The sequence below is a fragment of the Leucoraja erinacea genome, chromosome 1 (assembly GCF_028641065.1).
Source record: "Leucoraja erinacea ecotype New England chromosome 1, Leri_hhj_1, whole genome shotgun sequence".
In the NCBI taxonomy this organism is placed as follows: domain Eukaryota; kingdom Metazoa; phylum Chordata; class Chondrichthyes; order Rajiformes; family Rajidae; genus Leucoraja; species Leucoraja erinaceus.
In genome coordinates, this window is record NC_073377.1 from 147,534,633 (window position 1) to 147,548,016 (window position 13,384).

General features: G+C 40.9%; 1 protein-coding gene across 1 annotated transcript in view; it reads left to right on the forward strand.

Annotated features, from left to right (window-relative positions):
- egf (epidermal growth factor) overlaps positions 1–13,384 on the forward strand; it is a 119,653-nt gene that overhangs the window by 45,536 nt on the left and 60,733 nt on the right. The window contains exons 7-11 of the mRNA XM_055645351.1: positions 117–239; positions 3,376–3,498; positions 5,397–5,522; positions 9,229–9,365; positions 12,856–13,004. Of these exons, the coding sequence (XP_055501326.1) occupies positions 117–239; positions 3,376–3,498; positions 5,397–5,522; positions 9,229–9,365; positions 12,856–13,004 (658 nt within the window). The remainder of the gene's footprint in view (positions 1–116; positions 240–3,375; positions 3,499–5,396; positions 5,523–9,228; positions 9,366–12,855; positions 13,005–13,384) is intronic.

A 13,384-nucleotide genomic window follows, 5' to 3' on the forward strand; every position in this document is an offset into this window, starting at 1 on the left:
TATGCCCCTGTATTCAGTCTGCAACTCTGCACAATGTTGTTCTTGCGCTTTGCTTAGCTCCAGATAAAATCTTCATGCAGCTTTTCCTGTTTCTGACGTGCACTTTCATTCCTCAGATGTCAACGAATGTGCCTTTTGGTACCATGGATGCACCTTGGGATGTGAAAATGTCCCTGGCTCTTATCATTGCTTCTGTCCAAAGGGGTTCGCACTGCAGCCCGATATGAAAACATGTCAGGGTAAGGATTTTGTAAATGTACCTTCCCTTGCAATTACCAATGAGGAACCGTTCAATATGCAGACCTCTAGCATCTAGGTAGAGCCATAGAATCATACACAAGGCCCTTCTGCCCAACTTGCCCATGCAGATCGAGATGCCCCATCTAAACTAGTTGCAATTGTTACTTTTGACCCATATCCCTCTGAACATTTCCTATCCATGTACCCGTCCAAGTGTTTTTTAAATATTATTATGGTACCCGCCTCAACTACCTCTGCTAGCAGCCAACTTGTTCCATTTCCCCATCATCCTCTGTGAACAAATTGGCCCCTCGGGTTCCCATTAAATCTTGCCCTTCTCGTCTTCGCAAATTTTCATCCAGCATCTCCAACATCCAGATAGCCTTTTGTATTAATTAAAGTGAAGTCTGTTCCCAAGTGGGTTGAGCTTTGATGGAGCATCTTGGGCAGCATGGACAGGTTGTGCCAAAGAGTCTGTTTCCGTGCTGTATGACTCCATATATCTAAATGCTCTAAAGAAAAACATAATTCAAAAATGAAAACTTGCTCCTTTTGTTAGATATTTATTCCTATAACTTTGACCTACTTCATTGGGTGTGTTATTTTCAATCATTAAATGCTTCGGTGACAAATCACGGGCTGGAGCTTAAATGGTTATGCATAATGTTATTTTATGCTGAAAAAGAAAATATCAAAATATGGTTGCATAGTAATAGATATATCGAACACGGAATGTATAGTGAAGATAGACACAAAATGTTGGAGTAACTCAACAGGCAGGCAGCATCTTTGGAGAGAAGGAATGAGTGACATTTCAGGTTGAGACCTGAAGTCTAAAGAAGGGTCTCCAACCAAAACGTCACCCATTCCTTCTATCCAGAGATGCTGCCTCTCTCCCTGAGTTATCCGGCATTTTGTGTCTACCTTTGTTTTAAACCAGCATCTGTAGTTCCTTCCAACACAGAATTTATTGTAGAGAATACTGAGCTATTACCTGGTTTTATACATGAAGATAAGGGTAATTGATGTAATAGATTGATAAGGAACCTTCACATGCCACATAGAAATATCCAAGATGATAAACTGATACGTTATAGCTCCCTTATTAAAAAGAAGCTCTCCACAAAAATAAAGACTGACAGGTGCTCATTATCCCAAGAATAGGCTCTCTTCAGAATGGTTTTCAAAATTATCATTATTATGAAATCTCATATATAAATTTATGGACTGGAGGAACTTAATATATCAATTTTGTGAGATTTTTTGCAATGACTATTGCTTGATGCAGAATGTTCTTTTACAACCACATTGTTACTCCATAAGGGCCTGTCCCACTTGGACGACCTAATGCGTGAGTTCTGGCGAGTTTGCCCTCGACTCATAAGCGCAGCATGGTCGACACGAGGTTGCAGGAGGTCTTCGTAACTCTCCTTCATGCTCGAGAGTGGTCTCCGCGTACTCGAGGCCTCAGCTAGGTTGCGCCGTATTTTACAATATGTTAAAAAATGCCCAAGTGTAAAAGAAAGTCGGCATGAAAAAAATCGATACTTTTGTTAATCGTAGGTTTAGTTGTAGTAGGTCGTAGTAGGTTGGCGTGTTAGTCGTAGGTAATCAAGGATAGTCAAAGGTAGTTGAAGGTAGTCATAGATAGTCTTCATCATAGTCGAAGAGAGGTCGAACGGAGTTCGAAGGAGATCGAAGGAGGTCGTCTTCACTCTCCAATATTTTGTGTCCAATTTTCCCAAAGTTAGTCGCAGCTAGTTGTAGCTAGTCGAAGCTGGTCTTCAACATAGTCGAAGGAGGTTGAAGGAGGTCTTTTACATAGTCGAAGGAGGTCTTCAACATGTCATTTTTTCAAACTCTTCTAAACTCGCCAATTAGGTCGCCCAAGTGGGACAGCCCCTTTAGATAGTCGCGAAATGTAACTATGAGCTAAACAATGCTCGTATTATTTCAAGGAATTAGGTAGAAATATGTGTTCCAATAATAGTCTTAACTTTCTGTATGTCCTCCTCATTAACACTTGCTTTCATTTTCCCATCCTCATGTACTTAAATTGCTTCATAAACACATCAATGTTATCAATCTCATGTTGATAACTACTTTCACATATTGACCATTTATTAATCATCAATTAGCTCATATAGATTTCCCAAGATACAAACTGTTAGTGCAAATCTATGAAGTCATCACAAAAGATTTCAGTCACAAAGAACATTAATCAGATTTATTCATAAGATTAATAATTTCAGCAAAAAAAGATCATGCATTTCTGTGCCCTAACATATATACCTATAACCATTGTCTTAGTTGAATTGTAATGGACATGTAGGTGTGATCCACGAGCTCTTTAAATCACTGTTGGCTGAATGCACCCATTGCTCCATCAAGTTATGATACAAAAAACCACAGCTTGAATGGTGTGAAATGCCGAGAGAAGAAATTGAAATTGGATTTATCATGAGAATTCAGTCTATTTTCACGTTGCAACTTTGACCATTACAGAACCATTTGCAACTTTACCATCACCTCTTCCATTTGTTTTACATGGTGAACTCTTGCCTTGACCTACATTGCTTAGAACAGAAGTCATATTCATAAGTCGCAATAATAGAAATGTATTTGCATTCAAAGTTAAGGGCAACATTTCTACTACATTTTCTTTACAGGCTTTTAATATTTTTAATACATGTAGTTCAATTATAAATCTGTAAATTTTCCTTAGTGTTCAGGGAGTGGATGCGAAAATGGGTTGAAATATAGCTGTGGAGTCCAAATCAATTAATATTTTTGAGGCAGAGATAGATCGATACTTGATTAGGACAGGCGTCAACGGTTATGGGGAGAAGTCAGGAGAATGTGTTAAGAGGGAGAGATAGATCAGCCATGATTGAATGGCAGAGTAGACTTGATGGGCAGAATTGCCTAATTCTACTCAATCCCTTATGACCTAAGATTGATGGATGGCATGAACTTGGTGGGTTGAAGGGCCCATTTCTATGCTGTGAATTTCAATCAATCAAGATGTAATATTTCTCACTAATGAGGAAAAGGCATTTTATTGTGTGGCGACATGTTGAAATAACTGTTGAAAGATGTTCATTTAATTACTACTGTATTTTCTTTATCCACTAGCTCTTATTCCGTGTTTGGAGAATCACACTGACTGCAGCCATGACTGCACACAGACCTCTGAGGGAGCAATCTGCCTCTGTCCACCAGGATCTGTTTTAGGATCAGATGGCAAAACATGTTCAGGTATCAGTTGGAATTGCAAAGTTATTTTCAAAAGATTACCCTATCAATAAGTGCTCACTGTTAAAGATAAGATGTTATCAAAGTAAAGTGCAAATTGGAGTCATATAATGTATTTGAGAATAATTACTTGCTTGTTTAAAATAATAGAGTTTAAAATAGTATGTACTTAAGGGCCTGTCCCACTTAGGCTATTTTTAGGCGACTGCCGGCGACTGTCATAGTCGTAGCAGGTCGCTGAAAAACCGGCAACTGGACCCCCCTTTCGACATAAAATTTGAAATAGAATCATCACTTTAACAACAAAGAAAAACTGGAGTCAGCACCAGCGACAAACTACGTCACCTGGCGACAATCTACGTTAACCTTTAATAGCTTACATTATCCAATTAACATTCAACTGATGAAGATGTACAGGACCCTGATTTCCTTCTAAACTTGGTGCTCATTGGCTTGGGAAGAGGTCTAAGCTTTGAACATTTCCTAATGTTTCCTCCCGTATCACTGCCTGCAAGAGGCAATCTTGACTTCTCTTATTGAATCCACACACAAGATTAGAAGCTGTGCAGCCAGAGCTGAGCACACTTCTCGGCATCTGCATACAATGGTGTCTGCCTTGTCGCTTCTTGTGTGTGGTGGTGGAAACACGGCCGCGACGTGAAGGCTCTTTCCTTGACCCAATCTTGACTAATAACATCAGTGATTATCAGAGGGAGCTGAATAGGTAGACTATAGGCTTTAGACTTAGAGACACAGCAGGGAAACAGGCCCTTCCATATACCGAGTCTGCGCTGACCAGTGATCCCCACACACTAGCACTATCCTTTTTTTGGAGGCCAAGTCAGTGAATATATTCAAGGCAGAGATAGATAGAATCTTGATTAGTACAGGTGTCAGAGGTTATGAGGAGAATGGGTTAGGAGGGACAGATAGATCAGCAATGATTAAATGGTGGAGTAGACTTGATGGGCGAAATAGCCTAATTCTGCTCCTATCACGTATGATCTTATGATCCTACACACTAGGGACAATTTACAATTTTACTGAAACCAATTAACCTACAAACCTGCACATATTTGGAAGAAACCGGAGTACCCAGAGAAACCCAATGCAGTCACATGGAGAATGTAAAACTCCGTACAGACAGCACCCATAGTCAGGATCAAGCCCAGGTATCTGACATTGTAAGGCAGCTGCTCTTCTGCTGTGTCACTGTGTAATCAATCACTAAAGCCCAGGTGGACTAACAGGAGTGAAGTGTGCTTTCAAACTCTGATTTTTCCTATTCCTGAACTTTTGCAAATAATTAAGATTGCGTGTTCAGGTGATTACCACACCTTGATTTTTTTTTTCAATTTAGTTAAAGTAAACTGTTGGACACAACTACATTCATGACTTCAGTCGAGATTGTACACTAACTTCTTTAAGAACAGAATAATGGTAATTGTTGCAATTGTTGCAATGATACTAAATCTAAATAATTAGGAATTTCTGAGATAGGGTTAGCTTCTGCTCGGTAAAAATCTAATTGTTAGAATAATTGTGTCATTGTATTATTTTTCATTGTTATCCGATCCTCTTCGCTTCATTGTAAAATGAAATGTTACTCTGGGCCACATTTACACAACAAAATGTTCATCTGTATCAAACACATTGCCAGAATGATCATTTTAAAACAATGTTTGATAAAATTCCCACTGGTGCAATCTTCTTCTTGCGTATGGAGTGCACAGCCAAAAGGTGTAGGACAACTTGTTCTATTTGATCTTATTTGTTTGTGCATGCCGGGTTGGTTGCATTTGTTGAAACAGGGCGGACCACGTGAAGGTTGCAATCTTCCACCCCACTGGTGCAAGGAATGCTATGCAGAGAGTACATCACCAATCTAACATTTTTTTCAGGCTGTATGTCGCCAGACAATGGAGGCTGTAGCCAGATCTGTGTACCACAGGGTGCAACCGCTTGGAAATGTGAATGCCTGCCCGGCTATAATCTGCAGCTTGACGAACAACACTGCCGTGCTTCAGGTTGGTAGCGATGCCTGATGTTGCCATTGTTTGTTTATCATGACTTATATGTCATATATTAGCATGAATATCAGTGGGTTAGGCAGCATCTCTGGAGATCATGCATAGGTGATGTTTTGGCTTGGGACCCTTCTTCAGACTGATTGTGATGGTGGAAAAGAGGGGGATGAGTAAAGCTGGAATAGAGGAGAGAGAGGAGGGCGTTTTGGGTCAGGACCTTTGACTTCAGACATTTCTGAAGAAGGGTTTGAACCCAATACATAATTTATTCATAGAAACATAGAGAATAGGTGCAGGAGGAGGCCAGTTGGCCCTTCGAGCCTGCACCACCATTCATTGTGATCATGGCTGATCATCCACAATCAGTAACAAGTGCCTGCCTTCTGCCCATATCCCTTGATTCGGCTAGCCCCTAGAACTCTATCTAACTCTCTTTTAAAGGCATCCAGTGAATTGGCCTCCACTGCCTTCTGTGGCAGAGAATTCCACAAATTCACAACTCTCTGGGAGAACTCTTCATGTTCTCCAGAGATGCTGTCTGACCCATTGACCTACTCGAGTGTTTTTGCTCAAGATTCCAGCATCTGCAGTTCCTTGTGTCTACTTTCTATTCAAAGTTTTCTCTCGATGAAGCTACAGTATATAAATATATTAGAAAATCAGATGAGGAGCAACTTAACAAGCTTGTAATCTCGACACAGAGCTATGCACATGTTGGCAACTTAATTGGATTAAAAATTAAGGTGGTGTATATGCACAGATGTGTGGAGGACACAATGGAGTGGAGAGAGAGTTTGCAAAATTACCGTCATATTTGCTACTTAGTTTTGAAAAGCTCTACTTTTCCAAATATGTATACTTCTCTCATTTATGTATTTATGGTTTGAATCTCGGTTCGTTCAGGATTGGGGTGAAGTGGCCCGCTTCCCCTGGTGCTCCCATTCATATCACACACAGTCCAGAACAACCTAATTCCGGGAAAACCTCAGGAAAAATATGAATTATTTTGCGTAATGAATCTGCTTCAAACCCGTAGTTTCAGTGGACCATAAAGTTGCATCTCAAATAGAATTGCCCTGACATTGTACTGCGTGGCCAGTAATATCTCAACTCTTAACATTTATTTTGTAAGTTAAAAACTGTCATAAATAAAAAAACAATAATGACTCGGCGAGAACAATAGACATGGTTGAGCAGATGCAACTGGACCTCTAACATTGTGTTGAAGGTTGCTTGACTTAAAATGTTAACAGTTTCTCTTTTCACATAGGTCGAGAGTTTCCAGTATTTATTTTATCACAGCCCTACGTTAAATAGTGGAAGTGATTGTCAGAACGAAATTTGAAAATATTGTCTGTGGCACAAAATAAACTAGCAAACAACTTTAACATATTTTCTTTTCCTTCCTTGATAAAGTGATTCTCCACCAAATCCTACAATATTCTCGAAGCCCAATTTGATAGTTGCTTTGGAAATTCAATCAGCTGAGAGAGCTCCTTTCCTAATTTTCTATGTATATTCATGGCCTTGTGGCTATCCCTGACCATTTCCTTGTGCCTCTCAAAAACCATATGTCCCAACTCCTTTTGATGGTTCCTTTAGTTACTATTAGGTTCAAAAAAATAGGTTAGGGTTAGGGCTAGGGATTTGTATTAGGTTAAAACTATTATTAGGTTAAAAAAAAAGCCTCTTCTCAGTATCTTATAACTGATTTCAAAAAGCCTAACTGCCTAATCTTTAGTCCTTCATTTGCCGACATACTTGCACACCATTTCTTTTGCTGAAAACCAAAACCTCTCTCATCCAGTTGAATAGCTATTTCTCTGGTACTAGCCTTATCCTCATTTCCTCATGTCCAGAGAAGCATTTTCAGCATACCAAAAACCACTGGTTTAGACACAAAATGCTGGAGTAACCCAGTGGGATAGGCAGCATCGCTGGAGAGAACCTTCTTCAGACCCAAACTATCACCCATTCCTTCTCTCCAGTGATGCTGCCTGTCCCGCTGGATTATTCCAGCATTTTGTGTCTATCTTCAGTGTAAACCTGCATCTGCAGTTCCTTCCTACACACTGGTTTACTTGCCCATCATCAGATCTGGCTAGACCATGTACTGCACTATTAAGTCACTCTGATTTCTGCCATTATGCCCAGCACTTCTAAACCACCCTAAAGAACAAAAATAATCCACAACCTCATGAAATCATGAGTCTCGTTCCCAGAGTAGGTGAATCGAAAACCAGAGGGCATAGGTTTAAGGTGAAATGGAAAAGATTTAATAGGAATCTAAGGGGTAACCTTTCCACACAAAGGGTGGTGGGTGTATGGAACAAGATGCCGGAAGAGTTAAGCCCTGACCCACTATGCGAGTTCACTCAAGAGCTCTCCCGAGTTGAAAAAAAAAATCAAACTCGTGGTAAATACATAGAATGTACATAGTGGGTACGTAGGACCACGTGGATGTCCCGTAGTGGCTCGTAATGGGAATGGCAGGTGCTCGGAAATGCAGTAACTCGTGAAGTTTTTTCAACACTGTGAAAAATGTCCAAGAGTACCTGCAGTTAGTTACCGCATTTCCCGAGTACCCGCCGTTTGCATTACGAGCCAATACGGAACATCCACGAGGTCCCACCTACCCGCTACGTACATTCTACGTACTTGCCACGAGTTTGATTTTTTTTTAAACTCGGGAGAGCTCTTGGGTGAACTCGCATCGTGGGACAGGGGCTTTAGTTGAGGCAGGGACTATCCCAACATTTATGAAACAGTTAAACATGTTCATGGATAGGACAGGTTTGGTGGGATATGACCTAGGTATGTTACAAAACCTACCTATCCCGACATTTAAGAAACAGTTAAACATGTACATGGATAGGACAGGTTTGGTGGGATATGAACCAAACGCAGGCAGGTGGGACTAGTGTAGCTGGGACATGTGGGCCGGTGTGGGCAAGTTGGGCCGAAGGGCCTGTTTCCACTTTATGACTCTATGACTCTAGATGTCCAACTAATTTCTTAAACCTTTCTGCCAATTCACTACCACCAAGCGCAAGTCCACAAACTGTTAAGTCTACTTGTACATCTGCTTCATAGTCCTTTCCTGTGTCCCTTCCTTCCCCTTGCCTAATAAACACTGTTTTTCCAATAGGTTCTCCCCCTCAATCCCTCGTTCATCAGACTGCATAGTGTAACCTTGACATCATTTCCACTAAACAGACCATTCACGTTTCTTTCCTGGCTCCAATTAGCATTTTATATGTTTAGTTCTCTTTGGATCCTGCCTATACGACTTTCAAAATTGCCATCAGCAATTTGGCCTAAAATCTAACGTCAGTCCATCACTCCCTGAAATTTAACACACTATTTTGGGTCTTTGCATCTTTTTCCATTTTTGTTTACATTTTGCTATCTTACAAATTCCACCCCATCGTTTTCTTCAACTCCATTTTCTAATTAAGTTTACAATTCTGCTCCAATATATAATGAAGAGTTTAAATTCATTATCGGTTTTCCTTTTCATCTTTTATACCCTCTTATCTCCAGGTTTTAGGAGGATGTCCACCTGGTGAGAGTTTTTAGCTGAATATCCTTTAACCATGTTATGGTTCCACCTGCTTTCTCTAATGGTGCAGGCATGAAAATATTGATATCCGAGACACCGCTTTTTGTGTTTTTTATTGAAAATAATCAAATGTATATTTAACAGGTCCCAGCCCATTCTTGATATTTGCAAATAATCATAATATGCGGCGCATAAACTTTGATGGGACAGATTATCATACTGTGCTGGAAAGACAGATGGGCCGAGTCTTAGCACTTGATTATGATCCAGTTCAAAGTAAGGTAAATAGGATTTTATAATTTCACATGTTTGATCCCCGATGAGTGACAGAAAGTCTTAAAAGCCTGTCAGGATTCAAATAGTATATCAATTGTTATTGATTTTTTTTAATGCAAAAGTTCAGAAATTACTGTTCGTAAAGTTAAAGAAACAAAATTTAAAAAACACAGATAGAGTCATAGAGTGATACAGTGTGGAAACAGGCCCTTCGGCCCAATGCCCACACTGACCAATAAGTGTAGTCCCAGCTACACTCGTCCCATTTGCCTGCGCTTGGTCCATATCCCTCCAAACCTCTCCTATCCATGTACCTGTCTAACTGTTTCTTAAACAATGGGATAGTCCCAGCCTCAACTACCGCCTCTGGCAACTTGTTCCATACACCCACCGCCCTTTGTGTGTAAAAGTTACCCCTCAGATTCCTATTAGATTTTTCCCCCTCACCTTGAACCTAAGTCCTCTGGTCCTCGATTCCCCTACTCTGGGCACGAGACTCTGTGCATCTACCCAAACTATTCCTCTCATGATTTTGTACACCTCTATAAGAACCCCCCCCCTCATCCTCCTGTGCTCCATGGAATAGAGACCGAGCCTAATCAACCTCTCCCTGTAGTTCACACCCTCTAGTCCCGGCAACATCCTCGTTAAAAAAATGTTAGGCTTTTTGCAGAAGGTTTAGCCTTTTAAAAGTCAATGGATATTAATTGGATATGATTTTTATGGTATTGGTTAAATAATCATTCAAAATTGCGATAGATGTAATTCAATTAGCTTTATCAACATTGACTTTCATGCTATGGTTTTTCAAATAATCCAGTTAATTGATCATGAAAAGCATCACATTATATTATCATTCTTATTCAATGAAAAATGCTTATTTTGACCTTAATTTTTCTCTCAAAATTGCACGTGCTTTTATGGTCAATTTACATGGTATTGACTGGAAGGAATATGTCTGTTTTCATGCTCCTGGTTTAACATGGGAAATGTTGTCAATTCTGAACCAATAACAAACTACTGGAAGAACATACTAGGTCAAGCGTAAAGGGTTTTCAGTCAAAAGGTTGACAATTGTTCTCCCCTCTACAGATGCTGCCTGGCCCACTAAGTTCCAGTTGCAATCTTATTTTCCTTAAAATTCCAGCAGTTGTTGTCTCTTGTGTCTCCATACATTGGATAGGACAGGTTTGGAGGGATATGGACCAAACGCAGGCGGGTGTGACTAGTGTAGCAGTGGGACATGATGGTCGGTGTCGGCAAGTAGTGCCAAAGGGCCTGTTTCCACACTGTTTCACTCCATGACTATATTCTCAACCTTGTCCTTGAAAGTGCATATTGGCTCAGAATAAAATTGGATTTGAATTGCATCTGGATTGGTTACCAAGAAATGCATGCAAGCGCATGTGAGACCACTCAGACAGCTCACATTGCAGAGCAGATGATTGTTCACCCATCAAAATAAATACTCTGGAAGTATCTATATGCCTCTTATTTCTTATATTGTATTCCCCACAACCATAATCTCTCCTGAGACAACATCTGTCATGGATTTCCCTTTTAGTTGGATATTATTTAGTTGGACATGGAAGATGAGCTTCAACCCAACCAAATGCTCAATTGTGGTAAGTTCAAACAAGAAGAAACCAACTAATCGAGACTACGTCTTCTGTGGACAAATACTTCATCATACAAGTTCACAATCATATCTTGGAGTTCATCTTGATAACAAGCTTTTGGTGGGGGAACACGTAGACAACACATTTACTAAAGCCAACCAGACACTAGGATTCCTTAGACAAAAACTCTGGTTCTTAGAATTAGAATTACCTTTATTGTCATTCAGACAATAAAGGTAATAAAGGTAATCTGAACGAAATTTTGTGACTGCAGTCATACATACATACAATAATAAACAACAATAAACACAAATTAACATCCACCACAGTGAGTCCTCCAAGCACCTCCTCACTGTGGTGGAGGCAAAAATCTTAGGGCTGCAGTCTCTTCCCTCCTCTTCTCTCTCTGCGCTGAGGCAATACCCCACCGGGCGATGGTACAAACAGTCCCGCGGCTCACCGAGCCCTGCAAACGGGCCGGCTCAAACACCGCGGCCTGGGGTGGTCGAAGCTGCCGCCCTCCAGTCCAGCGGACACAGCCGCTGGCCCGCGGTTGAACCCCGGACTCAGGTCACCGCCGTCCCAGCCACCGGAGCACCCAAAGGTTCTGCCCGAAGTGAAGTGAAAACCACAGCATATACAACATTGGTCAGACCCTTATGCCCCTGTCCCACTTAGGAAACCTGAACGGGAACCTCTGAAGACTTTGTGCCCCACCAAAGGTTTCCGTGCGTTTCCCGGAGGTTCCCGGGGGTTTTTGTCAGTCTCCCTACCTGCTTCTACTACCTGCAACCTCCGGCAACCACCTGTATTCTCCGGGAACCGCACGGAAACCTTGGGTGGGGCGCAAAGTCTCCAGAGGTTTCCGTTCAGGTTTCCCAAGTGGGACAGGGACATTACTGGAATACGCCTGGGACCCATACAAAATTGGTCATATCAACAAAATAGAAGGGGTACAGAGGAAAGCAGCATGCTTTTGCATCGGGAACTACAATAGAGGTAGCAGTGTCACCCAGATGATGTCTGACCTGGAGTGGGAAACACTGGAAACAAGAATGGCAAGGAACAGACTAGCTATGTTGTACAAGATTCAAAAGGTGATTGTGGACATAACTGCAGATAGATACATAACGTACTCAACAGAAAGGAGAACAAGAGAGAGAAATGATATGCAAATAGAAACCCCATTCGCCAGTGCAGATATTTATAAGAACTCATTCTTTGTAAGAGTCTTAAGGGAATGGAATAAACTAGACAACAACATTGTCAAATCACCTTCACTAGACAGTTTTAAGGGGGCACTAACAGCACGTTAGTATGCACAACACATCCAATTTGGCGATATGCAGAGTCCTGCCCTGCCGACTACAAATTCAGAAGGTTTAGAAGGTATTACCTCAGATTTGTTTAGTAATAATATTTATCTGGAGAAGTTCCACATATTACCCACATAGATATATATCTTTTGTTTTAGACTGATGGAGTAAAGGACACTTGTAAATTAAATTACAGACTGCAATATAATGCAGAGTAAAGGGATCGTGACCAACCATCTAATTCAGGCATGCTTATCATTAGGGTGCCTTGTGTTATGTTTCATCATTCATGCTCAAAATAGAAAGTCTACCATTCTCCAGCCCATTACCGCAGTTGGAAATAACTGCAGACTAACCCTCTGTCAATCCAGTAGAATTGAGTATCAGTTTTTATATGAATTGTGGTACATGGTAAACAGGCTACACTTGTTGATGGCTCAACAGGATTACTGTGTGTTCCTTCAGTCACAATAGTCTTCAGAATTTAGACAAAACTGTTCAGCATAACCTTTACTTATTTGTTTTATGAATCCACTGTGTGCTCTTTTTTCTATTTGCAGGTTTATTTTGCTCGCACAGGCTTGAAACAGATTGAAGTAACTAATCTGGATGGTACTGAGCATGAGAAACTCATTAGCAATGATGTGGATTTGCCTGAAGGACTTGCTGTGGACTGGATTAACCGCAAATTATACTGGATTGACAGAGGGTATGCCTGCAGTTAAGTAACTAATTGTCAAGTTCACCCTAATTTTAACTATCTGGTGAAATCACGCGTTTAGCTGAACGTCTGTCAGTGCTCCTTAAGATATCTGTTAGCAAATGACCACTGGCAACTGCAAACCGGATTGGAAGATTTCAGATAGATACATTTAGTGGGCAAAGGAAGAGATGGTCTTTACGGGGAAAATAGGACTTCTATTTTCCATACTTATTTGCAGAAATTAATATTGACCAAATTACTGATGATGCTGCAAATGCACCTCAGTCTCTAATAAATAATACCGGTCAAGTGCGGCACGGGGGCGCAGCGGTAGAGTTGCTGCCTTACAGCGACAGGAACCTAGGTTCGATCCTGACTGCGGGTGC